General features: G+C 35.5%; 1 protein-coding gene across 1 annotated transcript in view; it reads left to right on the top strand.

Moving 5' to 3' along the window:
* LOC306872576 (receptor tyrosine-protein kinase erbB-4-like) overlaps positions 1-26,202 on the top strand; it is a gene marked incomplete at both ends in the record, with an annotated part of 160,077 nt that extends 133,875 nt beyond the window's left edge. The window contains 10 exons of the mRNA XM_079421188.1: positions 1,586-1,708; positions 1,804-1,902; positions 4,626-4,811; positions 18,382-18,537; positions 18,813-18,888; positions 19,765-19,911; positions 20,646-20,743; positions 20,858-21,025; positions 23,306-23,603; positions 25,343-26,202. Of these exons, the coding sequence (XP_079277314.1) occupies positions 1,586-1,708; positions 1,804-1,902; positions 4,626-4,811; positions 18,382-18,537; positions 18,813-18,888; positions 19,765-19,911; positions 20,646-20,743; positions 20,858-21,025; positions 23,306-23,603; positions 25,343-26,202 (2,211 nt within the window). The remainder of the gene's footprint in view (positions 1-1,585; positions 1,709-1,803; positions 1,903-4,625; positions 4,812-18,381; positions 18,538-18,812; positions 18,889-19,764; positions 19,912-20,645; positions 20,744-20,857; positions 21,026-23,305; positions 23,604-25,342) is intronic.
* Between the last annotated feature and the right edge of the window lie 521 nt (positions 26,203-26,723).

Genomic DNA, 26,723 nt, shown 5'->3' with positions numbered 1-26,723 from the left:
AAATGTTGAATACCTTTTTCTTCATATACTAACTCTATCAAAACACAGCAAGCCCAATTCAAAATCGAGTCATTCGGTCAAAAGATTAGCACTGGTTTTCTATCCAACAGGAACATGTAGTCAATTATAGTGAATAGATGGTCAAAATGCTAACAATTAATGGCATTACAAAAACTGCATTACTTATCATGTCTCAGTTCGACCTGCATAGAACATACAATATGAGATCCATTAAAAAATATAACAACAATGAAAACAACAACAACAACAACAACAACAATAATAATAATAATAATAATAATAATTCAGCCAGCAATGTAATTTTTGTGTGTGTGAGTAGATTCATTTTAGATAGTATGTGTACAGCATAGTGAAGGATGATCAGTACTTTATTTAATGTAAAAGAAAAGTGACAGAATTGCAGCAATAAAGGCTTTAATGGCTAAATCAAATTGCTGTCAGTGATTAAAAAATAAATAAAAATAAATTAATTAATGTACATATATGCATGTTATTTACAAGTGTACAGTTCACAAATTAACAATTTTAGTTTTTCTCTGTATAAATGTGTCAGTTATGATGGACAATGTACAGTATTGTTATGAATGTTTTACAATTGTTCAGGCTGAATAGCCTGCGTTAAGAAACTGTTCTTGTGCCTGGCTGTTCTGGTGGTTGGTATCGCTGGCCAGAAGGCAACAGTTCAAAGAGAGAGTGGACAGGGTGTGTGGGGTCCAAAGTGATTTTCTTAGCCCTTTTCCTCACTCTGGTTGGGCAGGGGGGCACAAATATTCCTCTCAGCAGTCCTGACTGTCTGCTGTAGTCTCTTGATTGTCTGATTTGGTAGCTGAACCAAACCAGACAGTCCTGGTCCAATTACTCCTCTCCCTAGTCCATCTTGTCCTCTCCCTGGTCCAAAGAGTCATTTTCCTAGTCCCAACTATTCATCTCCCTCGTCCAACTCTCCCTCCTCCAAACATTTTCTTTCTTTTGATGCTTCTCTGTGTTGTTCTGTATTGTTTTGAACAAAACCAATCCAGAGAGTGTCTTTTTATTGTGCATGGCCATGTATGGAAATACTTGGAATTATTCATCAAGATTGGAATCAGCTTATTTTCAAATATTAGTAATTAAAATAATTCTTAGCAGCACTTTTAAGCTGCTTTTGTTGCAGAAGTAGAGGCTTTACACTATATTTAAAGTTTGGAACATTAGGTCTTCATTTCTGGCATGCTGTGTTTAAGCATTTGTAAAAAAAGATAAGAAAGATCCATGGTTTTTGGTATGGGGTAAGCTTATGTGAAAAGTGCATTTAAGCATTTTAGAAATGTGTTAATTGACTGAATATTGTGTGAAAACAACATAAATTGTGTAAATGGTATGGTCACAACAGATGGATGTTGTATTAATTGTGTTTAGAGTTTTGAAAATGTGACTACTGATTGGACAAAGGGATGTTAGCAATTGAAAAAAACTGTAATACTGAAAATATGGTTAAGTGTTACTTCTAAGGGCTTGTTTTGGAGCTCTATGTTTTTGTGCATTCAGATGTTGTGACTGATCTAAGACTTGGTTGTTTAAGCAGTTGGTGGAGCCGTTGACGCCCAGTGGTACAGCACCAAACCAAGCTCAGCTGCGAATATTGAAGGAAACTGAGCTCAAGAGAGTCAAGATTCTTGGAACTGGGGCCTTTGGCATGGTCTATAAGGTAGCATTTCTACATGTAATGTGTGTACCTGTCAGCATTTGTTGTTTAATATGAATTGAAGGGTTGTTGACTGATTCTGATGTCTTCTTTATAAGGGAATCTGGGTTCCAGAAGGAGAAACTGTGAAGATTCCTGTGGCTATAAAGATACTCAATGAAAGTACAGGACCTAAAGCCAATGTGGAGTTTATGGATGTGAGTTAACTACTTGGATCTTAATAATACCACTATAAAGCGTTGTTTGAATGTCAATTCAGCTATTAAGGTAGACATAAAATCAAACGCGATCCCATTAACTTTCTTCCCTGGTCTTAATATCGCATAATATTGTGCACATTATTCTAATAAAAAAGTTTATCCTAGTTAAATAAGAAATATAGCTTCCTTACATTACCATTCAATTTTTTTTTTTTTTCGTTTTGAAAGAAAATAATTATTTTATTCAGCAAGGAGGCATTCAATTAATATTAATATTAATATTACAGGATTTGTTTCAAATAAATGCTGTTCTTTTGAACTTTGTATTCATCAAAGAATCCTGAAAATAAATATCACAGCTTCCACAAAAATTGATAAATGTTTCTTGAGCACCAAATCAGCATATTAGAATGATTTCTGAAGGGTCATGTGACACTGAAGACTGAAAATTCAGCTTTGATCACAGTAATAAATTATATATAAAAAAAAAAAAAAAAAAAAAAAAAAAAAAAAACAGAAAATAGTTATTTTAAAATGTAATACATCACAATATTACTTATTGGATTTATTAGATTATTGATTTAGTAAATGCAGCTTTTGTGAGCATTAGAGTTTTTAAAAATTATATATATTTATATAAAGGTATTAGTCATAAAAAATAAATGCTAATAAATATAGAATTGTCATTAAATATTATCATTATACAAGTTATGGCAATAGTATTGTTACAGGTTGTGCTGAGGAAGGCGCACGACGAAGGAAAAATATCAAAATTCATACATTTAATAATAATCCAAGGAGAGAATACAAGGAAATCTTACAAGCAGGCTGCACGAACATGTAGACATCAACAATAACCGACAAACTCAAACTCAAAGTACAGGAACTAATATAGTGCAGATAACGAGGGCTCAACAGGTGAACCAATGACTAATTAAACAGAATGGGGAAAACTAGGTCACAGGGGAAAACTAAGACATGTAACAACTATCAAAAGTATTATTTAATTTTAATTTAGTAATTACAGCCCAATTACAGACATAAAATGAGCTCAAATGTCATTTATTGTCAAGGTAAATGTAGTAAAGAAGTGCTATAACAGGAAGGCGTGATCTGTGGAGAGAAGAGTCCAATAACAGCAAGAAGTCACATAGTATATCACATCTCCTTTTTTCTTGTTGTCACTCTTTTTTCTCTCTCATCCTTGCTCTCCTGAGATTTAAGGAGAGGTCAGGTTCCTTTAAAAAGCCATCAAAATGCGGCCTCGTGCTGCAATTGTCATGCTTGTGCATGCTTGTGCGTTCTGTTATCTGTGCACACATACATAAGCTGGCAAGATGATGCAGACCTACTCATAAATGATCTGTATTCATCCTTGTCTTCGTTGTAACACATACATATTTATATACTATATGTGCTTTTTTGAAGGCCCTTTTTTCTTTTGAAACATACAGCTAATTGAGTGAGACAAGCCAGCAGTGGCTGGCAAGGTCAGGCTCACTAATGGAGGTTATCTTCTCTGTTGGAGGCAAGAGTACAATAGCATTTGCAGACAGACTTGTTATGCTTTGTGTATGCTTTATGCTTATAGTGCTGTTATTTGCTTCAAATAAAGCTAAATAATGTAAAGGGGTCATATATTTTTTTTTCCTGAGGTTTCTTGTAATATGTCAAGTTTTTAGGTGTCACGAGTTGTTCTTGAACTTCTCTCTAACCTTTTGAATGAAATGAGCTGTTTATTTGCTATTTGTGCATGAGGACTTCTATTTAAACTGCTTCTTCACCTGTGGAATGAGATACAGCACTATCATCTGAAGATTGGCTGTCAGTTCCAGTCAAGTTTGAACAATCCCGTCCTTAAATAACAGCCTTTTTGCAACGCTGCATTACATAGACAGGTTCACAAAACACATTATATGTTCAATAATGTCTGTGTTTACATGGGTGCGGTGCAGTGAGAAAATTCAACACCATAAGGAGCATTGAATAGAAAAATAAATTATGCACTGCCAATTGATATGAATTTAGATTTTTTTATGCATTGTCTATTTTCATAAATTTTGCATAATTTGAATAATGTTTTGGCTCTCAGTGTCCAGGATGTTGATTTCTGTTGAACAAATTTATTTTATTATAAACTATTCTAAATATTTAATTAAAAAATGTAATCATAAAAAGTGCTGTAAACATAAAGAGTACAATTTAAAGTACTTTAAACTAAACAGTACAAATAAAACAGTAGTGTGCAGTCATGTTTTTTTTTTTTTTTTTATTAATAGCTTCAGAAAATACAAATAATGAAGAACAAAGAAAGGCATTAGTACTAAAATCATAGGAAGCAGCAAGAATTGTATTTTGATGTTCTGTCTCGGGATCTAGGGGATTGTAAACAGAAGGGACAAAACATCTGTTTACATACATTTCAATTTATCCAAGCATTTCAACCCCCCCCCCGCAAAGTTGGATACTTAGAAGATGTGTCTTAAAATGCATGTTTTAAAAGATAAAACTTTTAATTAAAGCAGCATATTAAAAATCCACACACATGTCTGTTAAATTTGTCCGTATAGCATGTTTACATATTTTCATATTTAATATTAAAAACATATATATGTGTATATTGAGAAGTACGATTCTAACATTCTTGGTTGTTGATGGGAAAATATCTCCAGAGACACATTTTCATCGTGTGACTTCAACACCCTGTTTTTGTCTTCTAGGAGGCGCTGATCATGGCCAGCATGGAGCATCCTCATCTAGTGCGTCTTTTGGGGGTCTGCTTGAGTCCCACTATACAGCTGGTAACTCAGCTCATGCCCCACGGCTGCCTGCTGGACTACGTACATGAACACCAGGAGAACATCGGCTCCCAGCTGCTGCTCAACTGGTGTGTGCAGATTGCAAAGGTAAGAAGCATTTCACGTGTTTGTGCAACCAGTCAGACAGCATCTCAGGAAATACTGCAGAATTTTGACTTTTGACTTGATTCTGATTCTTGATTCTGAAACCGTTTCTCCAATTATCTCTGTGTCAGATTTAAAGCAGGCAGAACTGTTGAACGTAGTCATACATTTCACCTTTATGGACAAATATTGCAGAGCAAACATCAGTGACAGCTTTAAGATTGCGTCTGCGGTTCTTTGCCTCCACTTCATGCATTAAAATAATTTAATGCACACCTATCTGTGGATTTTCTATTACTTATATGACTCATGCAGTATATTCAATCTTCTGAAATCATACGATAGATTTTTGTGAGGAAAAGGCCAAAATTAAAATCTTCCCCTTGACTGTAAAGCTCAAATCTTAAAGAGTTATTGACTTCTTGTGTCAAATCGCTATCAAATTTTTGGAATTAAACTCAAAAATCTTAATAAAATGAGATTTGAATAAAATCTCCTATAGCAAAGATCTTTTGAGAGAAGTTTTCCTGTATTCCAGTAATTGGACGAACAGATAGTTTGAACATACTCAGGCCAATGCTGTCATTTCAGATCGCTCAAACAAACAGAGCATTGTTTTAATAACACCACAGTATTTTAAAGGTAATATCAGCCTTTGAACAGTTTACTTATTTGTACTGCACATTATGCAGCAGCAGGATAACATTATTTTAACAAAGACACACACACACACACTCACTTCTTCTTGTATTTTCCTTTATTCACTAAGATCATGTTGATGATAAATAAAAAAATAATGTAGTTTACAAATTCTTTTGTTGGTCTGCTGCGTAATATTATATTAAAGGGCATGCTGGGTAAATGAAGGCAACATGTATTTTAAAGGCTTCCATCAGTCCAAAAACTGACCATCTGTGACTTTTTAACTGAGCTATTGAACACTTTATAGCTGCATTTATTTTACGTTCTTTCCTTTTACAAGTAGCGAAGCAACACTGCCTTATAATTAAGGTGACAAAATTATGAAAATCTTTCAATATGTGGACATACATGGGCTGCAATACTCAGTTCTTGCTATAACAACTAAAGAATTAATGAAGTCATGGAAAAGTCACTGGAGATTCTCTGTGTTGTATTTCACAGCATTCTTGTTTAAGTTACCTCTGTTCCACTGCCGTAGAGCCGGTCATTTAATCTGTCTGTTGTAAATTGATTGGCTGAGTTCAAGAGATGGGTGCTGGTTTGTTGCAACTCAGAGCTTTGGGCTTTGGCTTAATGGCACCTATTAATCAGGTTGTAGGTTGAGCAAACCGCTTGACAACCTTGCCTATTCCTGCCCTGGAATTCTGCTGGTGACTCAGACCTGCTGCTAGAGGTTTTCCCAGTCACACTGTGAAAAGTTAAAATGCCAAATTCTCATTGAGCTGCCAAACTGCTCCTGCACACAGTGAAAAAATGACCTCGGCATGAGGATGAGATTACACTCATTATGAGATTATGTATTTAAAGCAGGTTACAGTTCTTAACTTACTTTTACTTACTTTTGTCATTTAGCAGACGCTTTTGTCCAAAGCGACTTACAAATAAGAAAAAGTAACTAAAACTAAAAAGTTACAACTCTATAAATACTATCTACCCACATATTTAAGAAAATAAAGAAATTAAATAAAATTAACACATGCATATAACAACAACATTTCAATAATAAACATATCAATGAAAAAATTAAATAAAAAGCTACTACTATCCCTTGCCGGTGTCCCTGCCCGGTGGAGTCGCACGGTAGAGTCGATGGTCTTTACACTCTTTGGTCTTCACACTAAGAGGGCTTCACACGACGACTGCCGCGACCGCTGCCGCGGTATAATAACCTTCATTATACCAATCTAACAAATGATCATTTCAATTCAGCTGGACCCACTTTCCTGTTTATCAACTACAAATGGCCAAGCAAGTGCACACACTGACAAGATACACGATACAGTACGAGACCAAACGCGATTTCAGCAACTCTCATCCTAGTAAACAAAATAAGCGTTTCCTAGCAACGGCAATGCGCTAAACACTGAGTCAAGTAAATACACTTACGAGCTGATTTTAAACTTCCGCTGATAGACTGCTTCTCTTAAAGACCACTTCCATTACACTGCCTTCTGCTGGCGCTTGAACCCACTTTCCTGTTTATCATTACAATTAGTATTATTTTTAATTCAAAAATTCAAACAGACCCAGCTGCAGCAACTTTCGCTTCCCACACTGTTCAAACACAAAGTCAAAAGGGTTACCTAATCCATCCATATAATCACAGCACTACACGTTCCACCCTAAAAGCATGTCAGTTCAGATATGAAACATTAGAATTTATTAAATCAATCCCCCGTTTTGAGCCCATCTGGCCTGATCCACGCTGCCATGATCCCTTTGCATGCACAGATTCTTAAACTTACGCACAGCAATGCAATCTTCGCCAAACATTACGTGACAGAACGAGCATGCGCCTGTTCTCACCTTCTCAGCTGTCGTAGGAAAAATATATCCAGGCCCGACTTTAATTGTTAACTGAAATGTTAACTTGTGTGAATCAACATAGCATTGGCAGGTTCAATCTTCCGAGCAATAGCAAGTGTAACAAACTAGCTCTCTTTGACCATGAGACATTTCAGTTAACCAATCAGAAGTGGCGTTAACCCCCTGTGCACTACAGTTATGACAATGGGCAGACCTCCAACACACAAGCATCTTTCCCAGCATGATTTGATCACCATCAGCAGCTCAGTTCTGCACCTACAGTTGTTCTTTTTATCATGCAAGAGGGAGTTGCAATGATGCAAATGTTATAATTGATATTTTCCATCCACAGTATTACGGAGCTATTCATAATTTTCCAAAAACATAATTTTTCTTATGCACGATAAGGCATTTTCTGTAATTTTGTTTATTTTTGTCTGGCATTATGAGTGCTGTCTTTGTAAACCTGCCACTGTGAAACATGTTTCACCCGTTAGGAACCCCTCTGAAATTTCCCATTGTGCTGAAGGGATCTTCTTCCAAGATTCTCTGTTTTGTATATTCTGTGTGTTCTCCTGAGATGCAGGATTGGAAAACCGGTGTATATTGTGAATACCTTGGTGTAATTTCCCTGCACAAATGGCTTTCTCTTGCCGCAGGCGTATCTCCTTTGGCCTCATTAAAGCGCTTCAGGTCCCAGAAACCTCTTATTCATTCCATCTTTCATTCATCTACTGCTTTTCTGTGGAGAATTCAAATGAGAAGCTTATCTTGGTTTCTATGACATGTTTGCATACAGGTAAACCTACTGTTGTTGATTTTATTTTTTTATAGTGCAGAGCAGTAACTACACTGAAATAAAATATACATTGAATTTACAAATCTTTTTACTAAAATTTGGTAAGGTGAGTGGTTGCAATCAATTTATTTTAGCTCCATTTTATATATATATATATATATATATATATATATATATATATATATATATATATATATATATAAAATGGAGCTAAAATAAATTAAAACCCATAATTTTTATATATATATATATATATATATATATATATATATATATATATATATATATATATATATATAAATTATGGGTTTTAATATTTTTACTGTGTGTCCGTTTTATAAAATATTATATATAAGCAATAAGAGCTTCCGCTTCGTGTCGTATATATATATATATATATATATATATATACATGTAGTTAAAATAAATTGTTTGCAACCACTTACCTTAAAAAGAAAAAAGAAAAAATATTATAATTTTTTTTTTCAGTGTACTTATGGCCTTCCAGACTGATTCCTATAAAAGCTCTGCTAGATGTGCTATTGACATATACTTTCCATATTTAACCACTAAAAGGGTCTTTCCACGCACAGCAAGATGATTAACAATATTAATTGTATTCCAGTATGTTCATGTTTCCAATGGTTTTACATATGTTTGCTTTACATTTATGCATGAATCTATGTTTAATTTCAAAGTATCAACTTCAGTTAAGATTGTTGTGTGTTGGAAGAATTTGGTGAAAATTGTTCAAACTGAAATCTCTGACTTTTGATTGCAGAGTTATCTTGGCAATCTGATAACAGTATACACATTTTAGATCTCCTATGAAATTGTAAGACACTGTCCATTTGTTGTCCATTTAATATTTTAGCATCTAGGATGAACATTTGATTATGTATCCACTAAATGATGAAAAGTGGAAGAGTCATTTTAACAGTCACTATGAGCTCGTTTTGAGCTATAGGCTCATAAATCATTTACTAATGTTGATTTTTGTACAAACAAGTTAGAAAACGGTCAACATTTTATTTATTTATTTCTTTATTTATGCTTGCACATTAATTTATTGCAATTTCCTCATTGCAGTGTTGGAACAATGACATTGTGCTAAACTTACGTAAGGGAAGGTATCTGTACACTTTATATATAAATGCCTACTAATACTGATGACATTAGGTTGGTTAGAGGGACACAGGAGGAAATATACCAACTGAGCTGAAGTATCCTACAGGTAATGTGGTTTCTAACAGATTAGAGGAACTGGAAGGACTCCTCACATACATTAATGAGTGTGTAAATGTGTGTTTGTCTGTTACACTGTAGGATTTTATCTGTAGAGTTTGGGGTTGTAAGCTGTTGACACCACTAGTGACACTGGGCTTAATTTGTAGATAATTGCAGTTTGTAATGGGAACGAAAAGCCAAGGCCGTGTCAGCCAGAGTGTCACTGAAATTGTAGCCATTACCAGAAACGAAACATGGAAATTAATGGCATTCCGGTTTAATTTGCACCTTCATCTTTTCATGGCATTTAATCTTAGCCTCTCCTTCTCTTGGGATGCCAAGAAATCTGAGAGAGGTTCTCAAACCTTTCATTGCAGCCCTCAATTACTCTCGCTAACATTTCTCAAAACCAAATGGTAATAATTTCTAACATCTCCTTTCGTGTACCTTTTGCTAATTAACCCAGAGACTATACAAACCAATTTAAAACATGTATACAGTATTTAGTTATCAGATAAATATATGATGACTTGTCAGTCAATATCAACAGCTGTGTTTTCTTGATTACTTGGTTTGCACTTGCACTTAATTTACTGATTTTCTTTTCTTTTGATGGCAGTAAAACTGAATTAGTAATGTTTTGGCATCACTGAGAGGATATATTTTTTTCATTCATATATACAGTGCCCTCCAAATGTATTGGAACAGTAAAGAGAAAATTGCTCTGTTGGCTGTGGAGTCAAGACATTTACAAATATGATTAAAAGATGAATATGAGACAAAACTACAGAATGTCACATTTTATTATTGGGTGATTCAACACATAGATGTTTTACCAGCTAAGAAGTTCAGCACTTTTAGAGTTTCATCCCACTATCTGATGTGAGCATAAGTATTGGGACAGTTGCCTCACAGGTCTTTCTAAGTGATCAGCTGTGTCCTGTTGCATTAATTCTTCAGATATTAAAAGCAGGGAATGTGTTGTATCAGTTATATCCATTACTTCTGTATTCTGAATCTTGCATTCGATGATGACACACACAAACCAGGATGAAGATGAGGGAGCTGACTTTGAGAGAAAAGCAAGCAATGTGGATGCTAAAAGAAAAGAGGAAGTAAGTTAGAGCTATAGCAAAAATAAATGGCATGGAGAAATCAAGAGTTTGGAAAAAAATAGAAAAGCAAGATTAGAGTTTGCAAAAAAGCACAAAGGTGAGCCAGAAGAGTTTTGGAACTGTGTTTATGGACCGATGAGACAAAGATGAACCTTTATCTAAGTGATGGGAAATCAAAAATGTGGAGAAAAAAAGGGAACTGCAAATGATCCCAAGCATACAGCCTCATCTGTAAAGCATGGTGGAGGTGGTGTCATGGCATGGGCATGCATGGCTGTCTCTGGAACAGGCCCTCTCAACTTTATTGATGACTTAATGCATGATGACAGTATCAGAATGAATTTGGAAGGGTACTAAACCATCTTTCCTACCAGTAATCAAGAAAATGCCAGCAGATTCATTGGGAAGTGCTTCATATTGCATCAGGACAATGACCAAAAACACCCTGCCAGTTCAGTCAGGGAATTTATAAGGGCAAAGAAATAGAAAGTCTTGGATTGCCCAAGTCAATCTCCCGATTTAAATCTGATTGAACATGAATTTCACCAGCTGCAGAGGAGAGTAAAGGCAGAAACTCCCCAAAACAAGCAACAATTAGAATTGTCTGCATTAAAGGTTTGGAAAAGTATTTCAAAGGATGAGACCAAGAGTCTGGTGATGTCTAGTCATAGACTCACTGCTGTGATTGTGTGCAAGGGATCTGCAACTAAATAATAGCTTTCAATCTTTTATATCTGCCTTATGTTCAACTGTCCCAATACTTATGCTCACATCAATGAGTGGGATGAACTCTAAAAGTGCTGTTCTTTTTATTTGGTAAAACATGTATGTGTTGAAACGGCTAATAATGAAATGTGACATTCTGTAGTTTAGTCTCATATTCATCTTTTAACCATATTTTTAATCAAATGTCTTGACTCCACAGCCAACAGAGCACTTTTTTCTTTACTGTTTCAATACTTATGGAGGGCACTGTGTATATGTATATATATATATATATATATATATATATATATATATATATATATATATATATTAGTTATTTTGTTGTATTTTTTATTGCAGTTTCAGTTTTAATACAAGTTGCGTTCATACTCGTGCTATATTCTGCTTGTCTGTAAATGGTATATGCTTTATTAATAAGGTGTGTGTTGAACTTGGTCCTCCAAACTGTTTAAGCCCAATGACTCATTTCAGAATGTCCCGTTTATCATTATAGACCACTTTCCTGTAACTATGATTTAGTAAATCATAATTTCGACTTTTTATCTCGTAATTATGACTTAAGTATGCCATAATTTCGACTTTTTAAGGCCTGATTTTTTTTCTTACATGGTGGAAATGGGCTTCCATACTGAGCTGAAGTTTTTGTATTGTAATATTAATAGCCACATTTACTCTTTCCTTTTCCATTTGTTTCTTCCTTCTTAAAAAAAAAATCTTTGTGATATTTACTCTCCTAAATATCAAAAAGATTGATTGTTTTATTACCTGAGTAGTGACATTTCAGCAGGTGCCATGAGAGGGGGCAGTGGGACGCTCTGGGAATAGTGGAGCTCACCTCTGCTCTTCAGATCTGGGCAATCTTCCCTCGTTGGTGAAAATCTGGCCAGATATAATCCTGAAAACCTTGTATAAATGCATACTGACTTAAATAATTCTGTCTTTCTATGCTCTGTCACATTCTTTTCACTCATGTGTTTTACCTTGGATAACTGTTTTCTGTTCTTTCTTTTAGAATTATTTTTTTCGTGTAACAGGTTTTTTCTTTGTTTCATCACATTTAGATCATGTGAAGTAAGCTGTATCATAGCCAGTGAGTCTATTTCTCTCAAAACCTATTGTGCCTCTGAAACAGTGTGTTCCTGTAAAGTATAGGTGTCGTTTGAGACCTGTCCAGATGATGGTGAGCTCTTGTCAGTACAAAGGTTTATTGTGAGACAAAACTCACAATGTCTCTGGATAACAGAATTATGCTTCTGGAGACTCCACAGAGATATTTTCATACTTATATTACCATTGCACAGTTTCAGTATGTAGAATCTATTAATGCAGTTTCTGTATTATTCATGCATGTTTAAGGGATACACTGTCTCTGAGTGTCATCTTTTTGCTTTTGAGATTTGCAAAAATGGATAACTCGAACAAAACAAGCGCTCAATCATGCACACAGAATGATTTCAGTGATTTCAGATTTGTTTATTTCCTGTATGGTAACATATAACTTTTTTGCATATTTAGTAAATTTGGTAAGTTTTGGTCTGATGTAGTTTGATGCTAAAAATTCTTTGTCTAATATAGCAGATATAGCTAACATGAGTGCATTACTATTACATTTCCTCTGTGAGAATTGTAAATACAGTATATTTGCATTGATTTATATGATCAGAAAGATTATTTGCAGTTATTTATTGGTTTAAAGAGTGTAGCATTAGCACAGATATAAGCTAGGCTTTTATAGGGATAGTTCACCCAAAAATGAAGATTACCACATGATTTACTCACACTCAAGCTATCCTAGGTGTATATAACGTTCTTCTTTCAGACACATACAATCCGAGTTATATCAAAAAATGTCCTGGCTCTTCCAAACTGGCATTCCAATGGCAGTGAATGGTGGTTGAAATTTTGAAGCCCAAAAAAGTGCATCCATCGGTCATAAAAAGTACTTCACATGGCTCCACATGGCTTCTGAAGTGAAGCAATGTGTGTGTTTAAGAAAATCTATAGCTTCCGTTAACTGTCATGCATGCATTCATGAGAGAGTGGAGTTTCAGCGGATAACAAAGGATTTAGGTGTAGCATAAACTCCAGTAAGAAGTGATGAACGTGGAAGTGCAGAGGAGAGAAAAACAAATCACCGGTCACGAATTAGAAGTATGAAATGAGAATTTGTAAAGAAAAATGTTGAAGGATTTCGATATAAGCCAAGAGGAGAGTGATTTTCCTTTGCTGTAAACAAAACTTGGTTTTCATGAGACTAGCGTATTCTCACCGGAGCTTACGCTACGCCTATGTCCTGTGTCATCCGCTGGAGCGCCACTCACTCATGAATGCATGTACAACAGTTAATGGAAGCCAGGGATTACGGTTTATAAAGTTTTAATATGGATATTTGTCTCTTCACTTCACTTCACTTCACTTCACTTCACTTCACTTCACTTCAGAAGGCCTTAATTTTTGGGTGAAGTATCCCTTTAAAAGTAAAAATTAAAGGATAAAGAAATAAATAATAATGTCATAATTACTGATTCACTTTGAGTTTGTAAGAGTTCTTAGTCTGTAAATAGTTTAGTTCATAAAAGAAACATCTAATTAAGTGGAACAGCATTTGTTTTAATAACTTTACCATTTTGGAGTTTCATTATTTTCCCCAAACAGAGAGATGCTGCCTTCAAGACATATCAGAATGATTGCATTTTTAAGATGAGCACACATGAATGCAACTGAATGGCATGACTACTGGAGAGCTGTGAATGAAGATTTTCATTCAAGAAATATGGTTGATGCCAATTCCCTTTGATCAAATCATTTTGTATATGTCTTTGTACTGTTCTTGGAGAACAGTAATATACTTAGAAAATAAATTTACTTAACCACTTCATGCATCGACAGTCCATATTAGCCCTAATTTTTGAGTATATATCATAGGTTTCTATGTGTCCTTGCGGTATGTTTTATACCAGTCACCTCTGTCACTTTCTGTTCCCATTGTGATGCTGAGTATGGCTTCTCTCTCGTTCCAGCCCACTTCTTCTTTCCACCCTTGTCAGCATTATTGCCCGCAGAACTAAGCATGTTTTCACCATAGCGCCTTGTTTTTTTTTTCTTTTCTTTTCACTCTCTAATTAGTTCCAAATAATCAAGTGAGCCTAATTTTTGTTATTTGTCTATTCAGAGGCGAGAATATGTTGTAATAGGGCACCGAGGGACCCTCTTCCCTTCCGTTCCGAAACTTTAACCTTTATTAATGCACACATAAAAGCTGGTGCATAAAAGAGTGAGATGAGGAGGCGCTTTATGAATGCCCCCGAATGCACCTCACGCTGGCATTAAGTCTCGCTCCCTGGATCGGAATGCAGATGGCTTGTTATGCTAAATGCAGGCGGCGTTTTGATTAGGTTACTCCTACTTTCATCTGGGTGCTCTCAAACAGTGGACACAAAGGACTGCTCTTTGCTGCCTGTTTCATCTATGCGGTCTCTCTCTTTTTTTTCAAGTGAAGTTAAAACTCTGAATATACAGAAAGCTCAAGCCTCCTAAAAGCAATGGATGCTTCTAGAAATGCTCTGCACTATCCAAGGAAGCATATTATAACTGGAGAAACCTATTCATTAGCATTCCCATTCAAATAACCATCTAAACCTTGACACCTTAGCAACATCCACCGCAGTAATTAATATAATATCAAATAAAAACATGCTACAGCAAATGACTTATTCATCTGTACTCTTATCTGATTGTGTTTACTTAAAATCAGCCTTCACTCCGGTCAGTTCAACATTACTTTATTTACAGTATTAATACATATTTCTGATCTCAAATGCAAAATTTGAGATATTTTTCATAACCTCTGCAGTGAATGGGTGTTACGACCCTCCTTTGATTAAGCGTCTAGGGACTAAGAAGGGGAACATTAGACCAGTTCGGAGCAATGTCAACATACAGTCTGTGTGTGTGAGTGATAGTAACCAACACTAGAGAGAGTAAATCAAGTAAACTTGTTTTATTATTAAAGGCTGTAACAAGTGTTTGCGCAAAATTATTTAAATATAAAATAAAAGAAGAAAAGCTAGACACACCGGCAACCTCGGCCTGTTGGAGAACTAGGGAGAGTGAAGGGAGCCTGGACCGTGCCAAAAGAAAGAAAACAACAGAACCAAAAGAAATATTACTAACCCATTTTAATCTAATTCTAAACTAAGAAAAAAAAAATGTGAAAAGAAAACAATCTTCAACGTCCACGATGTCCTAACTTAACTACACTACGTAACCAAATAAAAACATACAGAAAATGGCACAAGTCCCTAACCTAGGGTGTCTAGACAACGAAATGAACCTAAATGTACACCATGTAAGTCATGGGACATAACATACCTACCCCCTTCACCTCCAGTCCAGTTGTAACAAAACTTTGAAAAGCTTTCTAAGGCTTTTAAGTATCAAAGGACAAAGGCTTCAGGACAGCAATTGGATAAGATGAGGATCTTACATGGCCGTCAAAGCACATTATGAACTAAACCATACAAACGGAGGCAAAAAAAAAAAAAAAAAAATTAACAAAGAAAAACTACAACACAAGTTCCCAAAGACCGGCCTCTCTAACACATCGCCGTTTCCCTTTTATAGCACTGCTGGATGTCAATCAGCGAGTGCGATTGAAGAACCCCCCCCCCACGTCATCACGCCCAATCAACTCGTCCCGAATGATTGACAAGCGAGACAACCAATCTGCGTGCCACCTGCGAAAGTGAAAGTAGAAGAAAGAGAAAAAAAACGAGAGGGCGGCACAAGAGGAAAACCCAGAAAAAAGAAGAATACAAAAACAGAAAAATACTCAAACAACAACAACTCAGCGTCACATATAGGGACGTAGCAATGGGTGCCGTCAGAATGCGAGTCCAAGCAGCTGATCAAAACATCACAATAATCCCCAACATCACGCCAGTCCATCAGTTAACTTGTTGTAAAGTGAAAACCTACATGTTTGTAAGAAACAAATACATCATCAAGACAGATAGCCAATATAACTCTATATTAACAAATGTCAGTAATAAATAATAAATGTTTCAGACCAATCAGCCAAAACAGTACAAGTAAACAGCATTTTTATTGCGTGTATTTGTTTGGCTACTTTAGGAGAGCCAGCATGGAGCTACACCAATGCAATTACAGTGCAGTGAAATGAAAGTGTATTTAAAACAGATTAATTCTGGGACTGGACAGTCAATCAATGGAAATGTTGATTACTACAAACCTCAGCATACCTGAGCCAAGTAGTATTCATTCTGTCCTGTATCTGTTTAAAAGAATTAGAAATCCATGGAGCGTGTAAGACATTAAACCTTGATCCTTCAGTACTAAAGCAATGGTCATGGCGAAGGGGAAGAGCGAAACGAGCCTGGGAGAATGAATTTCTGTTTAATGGTTAATAAAAAAATAAATGGATGGTTTGTAAGACTATGGAAAGATGCTGTTAATTTAGAATAGTGCTGTGTAATTTATCCTATGAGAGATGCTGGGCTTGCACTGCTGTTGACACAGTTATGATTTGGACTGGGTATGTTTTATTGCCGTTAAGTGACTGGAGAATGTGCATATTATTCATGCCAAATTAGAGAATAAACTGTAAGAAATGGGGATAGGGACATCTAAAGCCAAGTTCTCTATTTACAGTAAATATTGTTCCATCTGTAAAAGAGTGACAAAAAGAACCATATTCATAATGAATGAATCAATAAATCTAGAGATCTTTCATAATACAATTTAGCTTAATCTACTAAATAAACCTACTACATTTTTAGTTGCATAGTTGTTAAAATATATTAAAACAGAAAACAGCTGTTTTAAACTGTAATAACATTTCACAATATTTGCATTTCGAAGGGTAGTGTACACTTAACAAGTTTGGAAATGTATGAAGATATGTATCAACATATCCTGATATTTTATGTTGTCTTGTTAGGTTGTATACAGATAGTAATAAAAAGTGTCTAATGCAGTACACAATACAGTAATTAAAAAGTGTCACTTGGAAAACATTTCACACTGTGGCCTTTGTGTGTGTGTGTGTGTGTGGCTGGTGATTGATCGGTCCATGATTCACTTTCTCAGTGTTAGGTGTCTGCTTCTATGTTTAATTCTCACATTTGTCTGTAATGTTGAAAAGTTTCAGGACAAAATGAATTTTAGCACAATGTGCTTGACTCAGCTTTTGTCTGCCTTTTCTTTTGCTGCTGTCTAACAAATTTTAAGCAAGAAAAAACACATTGCCTATGAAATGATGCACAGTGTGGCAAATGGAACAGTGTATTACAGAGAAATATGTTTCTCATTTTTCCGACATTTACAGTTTTGAACACAGTCTTATGGTCACTGATGTCTTCTATTGAATGTTGTATTCATAATAAAAACATTGGAAATATTCAGACCATTTCTACCATCATAATTCTCATCATATGTTGTTTTTTTTTTCATCTGCAATACAAGTGAAACCTTGAAATTTTTCCGTTGTCCCTTGGGGTGTATGTTTGCACTTTTCTTTGTGAAATATTACTGACTGAAATGAAAGCAATTTTATATCACTGTTTCATTCGATCTTTTTCACAGTAAAGATGAGCAGCAAAAGAAACACAACTTGCAGGGACAATTAGTGTGTTCAGAGTTTCTCAAACATGATGTTTTGCTCTCATAACTGCACAATGTTGTCAGTTTCTTTACTAGTTTTAATGTTTCTGGTTCTGGTAAAAAGTACTCTGTGGTTTTAAGTGCAATCTTTCTGAAACATCACTGTCACAATTTGGGTACAGGCAAGGAAGCATGTTTGTAAAGAACTGAAAAATGTCACTGCACAAGGAGGAAAAAAAAACCCCACATTGCCATACATTGAATCCAAAGATCTTTTTTTTTTTTTTTCGTAGAATGATTTATGAGCAATAACTACAGAAACACTATAAATGCATCATTCATTCATTCATTCATTCATTCATTCATTCATTCATTCTTTTGAGTTCCTAACTTGTGCAATGTAATAATCTAAACTTATCACTGAAAATAACTTTAGTTTTTACTTAAAATGCAGCTAATTTAGATTTCAGTTTTAGTGGGATGAATATTCTTAACAGACTTCTGCTATTCTGAATGTAATGATTCATAGTGATGATAGTGTTTTTGGATATAAGCACTCAAATCTCCTCTTTGGCAGGGTATGATGTACCTGGAGGAGAGGCGGCTGGTGCACAGGGACCTTGCAGCCCGTAATGTCCTGGTGAAATCTCCAAACCACATTAAGATCACTGATTTTGGACTTGCTCGACTGCTGGATGCTGATGAAAAGGAGTATAATTCCGATGGAGGGAAGGTAAGTGTTTAGAACATGAGACACACTTCTTCTGACAAATTCATTAAAACGTTCTATGTGAATGGTTTGGAATTATTGAACTTATTTTTAAGTTATTGTGTAATTCATATGGTGGGTTGGATATTAAAGCATTAATCAATGTTAATCTGTGAGAATGGTAGTTGCTTGATTTCTAATTTCTAATCATACTGCAGTGCGGGTTTTTTTTTTGGTTAATGCATGATTGCATTACTATATAGATTATCACATCCTGATGAGAATTCTCTCTTATGCAGATGCCAATCAAGTGGATGGCCCTGGAGTGCATTCATTACAGAAAGTTCACACATCAGAGTGATGTATGGAGTTATGGTGAGTAAAACACTTTTAGAGTGTTTGTTTTATTTAGTTTTGCTCGTTTGTTTGAAAGAGTTTAATACTTTAATTCTGCATAAAAACTTGCATTAATTGATCAAAAGTGACAATAAATACATGTATAATCTTTCTGTTAGCAGAAAAAAAAATGTTCTGTGGTTTCCACAAAAAAGCGGCACAACAGTTTTCAGCATTGATAATAATAATAAGTGTTTCCTAAGTAACAAATCAGCATATTAAAATGATTTCTGAGGGATCATGCACTGAATTGCACTGAAGACTGGAGTAATGATGCTGAAAATTCAACTTTGAATCACCTGAATAAAAGTACATTTTAAAGAACATTAAAATAGAAATCAGTTATTTTAAATTCTTAAATATTACACAATATTACTGTTTTACTGTCTTTTTGATCAAATAAATGCAAGCTTAGGTGAGAATAAAATACTTTTTTTCAAATCGAACCCCAAACTTTAACACTATATTGGTACAATCTGAATATGATATAATATATGCATAGTACATATACTATAAATACACTTACAATTATGAATCCTTATACAGATTTGCAGTTTTAAAATTGCAGATTTGCTATACATTGTGTAATATGTGATATAATACACATCTTTAAATTCAATGAATTGTTATGCATTATTATATTTGTTCTATATTTTTATATTAATAAAACTATTTTGATAGTATAGTATTGATAATTGATAGATAAAAACATGCAATAAAAGCACAATAAAATAAGATACAATTACAAAATAAAAATAATATTTTTAATGTAATAATAAAAAAGTACAATGCCATTTGTTTTTTTTGTTTTTTAATACAGAACATGATGTGTTGACTTTATATATTGTCATTCAGGAGTGACTATCTGGGAGCTGATGACATTTGGAGGAAAGCCCTACAATGGGATTCCCACACGTGAGATTCCAGACATATTGGAAAAGGGCGAGCGTTTGCCCCAGCCGCCCATCTGCACCATAGACGTCTACATGGTGATGGTCAAATGTGAGTGCTATGTACAACCCTGAATGTGATCAGTAGCTCATATACATATACATGACTTTTAGCTCAGCCACTCACCATGTTTGGCCAGCGTTGGCTAGTCTTGTGGACTGTGGAAATAAGCAGTTGGGTGAGCGCTGGGGTTTCTCAACCGGTTCAATCATATAAACACAAAGAGATGAAATGAGACGCGGATTGAACCCATTAATTCTAATTACATTTTGACTGTAAGCTGTTGTTTGTGATTCTACTCGCTGTGACATCTGTAACCCCACGGACAATGAAATTAGAAATATTGATGGAGATGAAACGTGGTGTGATTGCGTGAGTAATTGCTGCTCATTTGGATAATGTGTTTGAGTGTGGGAACTGAAAGGAAATTAATTGGAAGGAAATAAGGAGCAGGCTGCTGCAAGGTGAGGGCATGTTACTTCCTGTCAGACACATAATAGAACTGTAAGAAGTTCAGTAATTTGGGGCAAATTTTAATGCCGATGTGAAAAAAAAACAATGAGATGCAAATGAGCCTATCCATCCATCCATCCATCCATCGAAAAAAATAAGTCTCTTTAAAACTCTTGGTCTGGCTGTTTGTTTATCTATCAATGTATCTGTCTGTCTGTATCTTTGTAAAAAAAATAACTAAATAAAACTGAATTTGTGCAACTGCACTGCACCGTCCATAAATATGACAAATGCAGTTACTACTTGGCATTTCTTACTGTCTTCACCTCCAGGTTGGATGATTGATGCTGATAGTCGGCCTCGGTTTAAAGAACTCGCTGCAGAGTTCAGCCGCATGGCACGAGACCCTCAGAGATACCTCGTCATACAAGTGAGAATACGACTATTTTTGTACATCTCACCTTGAAAATCAATACTTTTGTCCTACACCACCCATTTAACTCAAGGTGATCGCAGAGAGTGATGGTGTCATTTCTGCTCTCAGGGGGATGATTCCATGAAGCTGCCCAGCCCCAACCACAGTAAGTTCTTCCAGAGTCTTCTAGATGAGGAGGAGCTGGATGACCTGATGGATGCTGAGGAGTACTTGGTTCCTCAGACCTTCAATATCGTTACCTCTTCTTACACATCAAGACCACCAATGGATACCAGTAGGGTAAGGATAGCTCTTTGCTTTCTTTACAGTTGTAGTTCTTTTTATGAATTGATAAAATTTATACCATAAATGCAGTGCAAGTCACTTTAAATAAAACTAAATATTTAAAGGTGAAGGCATTGAATCTTTTTGTTTTTACCTTATCCTATATTGTACACTTCATGTCAACATTTTGGAATAATTAATATTTTTTAAATAAGTCTCTTATGTTCACCGAGGCTGCTTTTATGCAAGGCTGCAGAAAAAAATGCAATAAAAATAGTAATATTGTGAAATATTTTTACAATTTAAAATAACAGTTTTCTATTTGAATATATTTGATGATGCAATTTATTCCTGTGATGCAAAGCTGAATTTTCAGCAACCATTACTCCAGCCTTCAGTGTCACATGATCCTTCTGAAATCAGTATAAAATACGTAAGCAATAAGGTACAAGAGGCCATGCTGTATTGTGAATAAGTCATGGCTGAAGGGCATTGTTAAGCACGATGTGAAGCAAATATTAAAACCAAAAATCTATGTATTGATTAGTTACTTTTTTGAAGTAAATTCATTAAATGCAGTCCTTCCGCTAAAAAATAGTTCCTGACAACAACAGTAAATGGCAAGAGAATGTTCCGGTGTAACATGCCTTTTCTTATAGAGTTCAAATAAAGCCAGAGAATAGGTACAGTTCTCAACCGCTGTGTTGTTTTTTACACCATATATGATATTTCCTCACACACATACATCTGCTTATCTCTCAGCATGAGAACATTTCAGTTTTCTGTCTTTTACTGTAAAACATACCAATTTGCGGCACAGTGTGAGTTTGTAAACATCATTATGGTGTAAATTAATAGGCATAAAGTACCATACTTGTAACAGAAAAATTTAAAAAAAGTTTTATTTTGCTGAAATAATAAATGGAATAGTTTTGACGATATATTGATTGTTAAGGGTAGTTGCTAAGGATGTGATACATAGAACCGTTGGATGAAGCGGTCATAGCTGTGCGTTATCGAGATTGAAACACAGCTGTTGACCAATAAAACTCAAGGACTGGAACTAACCGTTCTATAAATGAAAGTAAAATATATCACAATTGTATTCAATGTATATGTTAACTTCCCAGAAAAGTGTACACACTGAGGCTTTGAGATTTAGCTTGGTTATCTCTGATTGTTGACTAGTAATGTGAGTTTAGAGTCAGGACTAACTGTCAACAGCAGTTTAATATTGAATGAACTAGTTTGTCCAATTAAAGGCAGATGGGGAAGACAGAAGGGGTGGTAGTGTTTGGAAAACCTGTTTTGGAGCAAAAATATCTATACTTAAAGGTGGGGTAAGTGATTACTGGTAGCCAATGTTGATATTTCAAATCACCAAAACATTTTGATAGCTCCGCCCCACACATACTGTATGTACGCAACCCAGGCAACAACTAGTTCTGTGAAACAAAGCAAAACTATACTCACCTATCGAGAAGAAACAAAGCAACCTCGGCATCCGATCACAGGCCTTCCCTCTCCTTGAGTTCTTTCCAGCGCTGGAAAGCTGATCCGATATTTACACGGGTCCTACTTCTTGCCTCATCATAACACCGTGTCTACACCGGACACAAGCAGCATGGCGTGGTGCGACAAAATACTATAGAAGTCATTATAATCAGTGATGCTGTCTACACTGGATGGGGCACGACAAATCCCAGACAGTAAACTGCTGCCGCGTTCTATTTATGAAGTATTGACACAAATTTCAAATGATTTTCAATGATCGCTTTGTCGCGTCCAGTGTAGACAGACTTTAGCTGTTGTGGTGCAGCACAACACAACAATTGTCGCGTCCGTTGTAGACAAGCCTTCTTTTGTTCCACAAATGTTTTCCTCTTTTGTTTTTTTATCTGCCATCTCTATCTTTCTGTTGTCGCCCGGCTAATGTCCGTCATGTGCACTGAGCGCTCTCTCCTACGCATCATGAGTAGACACGCCCCCTACTGCTGATTGGCTACAAGTTTGTCTTGGTACTCGGCCCCATAGATATTTATATATATACATATATATTTATATATATAACACATCTTCCCACATGCACTCAGATATCCTATCCTATTTTCTCTTGTTTTAGTACAAAATTTTATTTTCTAGCAGTGACACCCCCTACAAGTTTCAACCACGTTTTTGCTTTTAATTGAGCACTATCATTATAAAACTGAAGATTTAGACACCTAAATGGTTGCTGAATCATCGAGGAAGGTGGATGATCCATCTAAACTTTATTTTTGTTACCCCATATAGATGCAACTGAAGTGTCGTGAAAGAGTTTTTAGCCCAGAAGACAGGATGGGAGCTTGTTGCCGTGATACTTCTGGTACAGCGAGTGGCGTCTTCATTTCTATAAGCACACAAGGTGCGGGTCTCGATGCCCTTGAGGAACAACACTGTAATGGGAGCTTGAAAAAACAGCCCATGTCCACTGAAGACGACTGCGACGGCCAGCGCTACAGCGCAGACCCAACTGTCTTTTTCGGAGAAAGGAATCAGAAGACCGCTGGTGAAGATGGTTACATGAGCCCTATGAACAAATCAGCCTCAGGTAAAATAATCATGAAAACAAACAGCTATTTGAAATATTCAATGTCCTTTTTGAGGAGTTGCATTCAAAATCCACTTGGCGCAAAAATATGAGGGGGTATGTGAATGTTGCTTCTGGGTATACATGAATTAGATTGGTGTAAATCACCTCTGAAAGTCTTTTATTACACATTCTATGGTCGATAATATCGCAGTCGTTCCGTTTCAACCTCAGATACTTTAAAACAAAAGGGTGTCTGGAGTAAAACATTAATCCAGTGTGGTGGGTTGAGTAGGATGATAAATCAATAGATTCTGAGTTCCTCCATTACAAATTTTGGCAGCAGTTAATGGTCTCATCCTTCACCTCAAGAGGCCTCCAACTAAAGAGTGCCAATGAATTGTGGGTGGTTAACTACAAGTAGGATACTCACTGTTTTTATGCTAGTGTCAGTAGTTAAACTACAGCCAGAAGGCTACATGTTATTAACACAAAGTAAGCTAAGCTAAGCTAACTATAGCTTATAGGTTAAGAATACCTTATTGCCATTTAAAAGTTTGGGGTCAGTAAAATGTGTTTAATGTTTTTGAAAAAAATGAAGAAAAAAGTATTTTATGCTCGCCAATGCGGCATTTGATTAAAATACAATCAAAACAGTAATGTTGTAAAATATTTTAAGTATTTAAATATTTTAATTTAAAATAACTGTTAATTATTTACATAAATTTCAAAAATGGAATTTATTCTTGCGATGCTAAAGCTGATTTTATTTATTCATTTATTTATTTGCAGTCTTTATTCCAGTCAAATGACATGACATGTTTACTAACAAATTAACTAATCCTAACTAGGACATTATTGCCTTAGTCTGCAGATTTAAAATACTTAATGTGCAATATATTGTGACAAAAATATAAATGTAACTTGCTGTCATGCTATACCACTATTTGAATAAACAAACTTCTTACTGGTAAAGCTACTTTATTTTGAAAACAGCTACTATCGTACTGAAAAATGTAGCTAAGAAAGTAGTGTTGCTACTTTTGTTGACCATATTTACATAATTAAGCCTTTATTCTGAAGATGTTCACATACTCCACAGCTGAATTAATATTTCTGTGCACATGTAATCAGCATATTCGGAATAAACTTACTCTGATGTTCTCTTCTGGAAATACTAGAGACATTGCTCATTTATTATGCTGGATATTTATTATGCGAACAGTAATTTAATCAGCTCATTAATTCTCATTCATTTCCTGAACAATAACACACAAGACTGCGATGAATTGTAAAATGTAGGTCATGAGATTTGTACAAATGTAGGCCACAGTGTTCCTTATAATGTGTGTAAAATGTCTAATTCTCCTCTTTGCTCAAAAAAAAAAAAAATCACTCAGAATTAAATGTGTGTGTGAATATATATATATATATATATATATATATATATATATATATATATATATATATATATATATATATATATTTAATTTACATAGTTACAATTAATACCAGCTGTACTAAAATAACTAATGAATAAATGAACAAATGAATGAATGAATGAACGAATGAATGAAAAAATAAATATTAAACATTAGTGTTTATGACATAATGAAATATTGAAATATTAAAAACTAGTAAAAATAAAAACAATAAAAATAACTATACTGCTTCAATAAATATTAGTGGTGAATGACAATGATTTTATACACAGTATTGAGCTTTTGTCATTCTATTTTCATTGTATTTTGTGTCTACAGACCATCTTAGTCCTGTCGAGGAGAATCCTTTTGTAAACCAGCGGAAAAATGGAAATATTACTGCACTGGACAACCCGGGTTACCACAGCACCCCTGATAAGAAACCCAAGGGTGAGGATGAGTACATCAACGAACCCCTTTACCTCAACACATACAACAACAGTAGTGGGACAAACCAGGAGATTATGAGGAAAAATGGAGCTTCCATCCCGCTACAGATGACAACAGCAGCCAACACCGCAAGTATCCACGTTATCCTCTCGACACAAACTGGGAAAGCCCACCACCATGGCCAGGGAACACATGTTCATTTCGCTGTTCCACCTGTTCAACCCCCCCAGACAAGATTGATGAGCCAAAATGGCCAGCATTCCCAGTCGCCACACGGTGCCGAATCCAACTCCTCCAGCATGTCTGGCAATCCCTCCTTATTAACCCAAATCTCCCTCGTCAGCCAACAGATCCAACCTTGTCTGGTGAGTCAGTCGGGCTCTTCAACCCATCCGGCTCAAGTGGCGAAATCTGCAGTCACCAGTAAAAGTATATCCGGCCTTCCCGGCCACCTTGTATATCCAGGTAACATGCTTCAAACGGGTCATTCTGATACCGTAATGGTCGACAGGAAGTCAAAGAAGAATTTTGATAATCCTGACTACTGGCAGCATAGTCTACCGCCCAAAGTGACCCCACCAAACCCTCAAGATCCAACTCAAGTGTACAAAAGCAAACATCTCTACAGGCACAGCATCCGAAGTCGCATCGCCGTGGCTGACAACCCTGAGTATCTTTCCGAGTTTAACAAGAGACCAGGAACGGTTCTGCCACCGCCACCCTACCGGCACAGGAATACAGTAGTGTAACACCGCAGTTCTAGAGAGTCAGATTCTTCTACCAGACCAGCATCGTATGCTAATTTGGAATTACTGAAGAACAGGAAATCTCCCAGCATCAGGAATTACTGAAGGAGATTTATCAGACTTTAAAGGGGAAAATGACCCACCAAAGTGCCTCTAAACTATTCCAAAAGCTATTCCATCTTTTCTATTCCAACAAATCAGAATGTAATCAGATATACATCTTTTAAAGGGAAAGTGTAAACCAAAAATGGACATTCTGTCATCGTTTACCCTCCCTCATGTCACTCCAAATGAAAATACTTTCAAACACAAATTAAGATATTTTTTAATGAAGCCTGAGTGATTTATGTCCCTTCACTGAAAGTCCATTGTATTGAGAAGAAAACAAACAAACAAACAAAAAAACAAAAAAAAAAATCTCTAATTTGTTACAGGCAAATTTATTATGTTTTCCTCAAACCATATATTTGGGGTTCGGTAAAACCTTAAATTTTGATTCAATATTAATGAAAAATATTTTTTTT

Source organism: Barbus barbus (genome assembly GCF_936440315.1).
Source record: "Barbus barbus genome assembly, chromosome: 7".
Classification (NCBI taxonomy): domain Eukaryota; kingdom Metazoa; phylum Chordata; class Actinopteri; order Cypriniformes; family Cyprinidae; genus Barbus; species Barbus barbus.
This window is presented reverse-complemented; position numbering and strand designations above follow the sequence as displayed.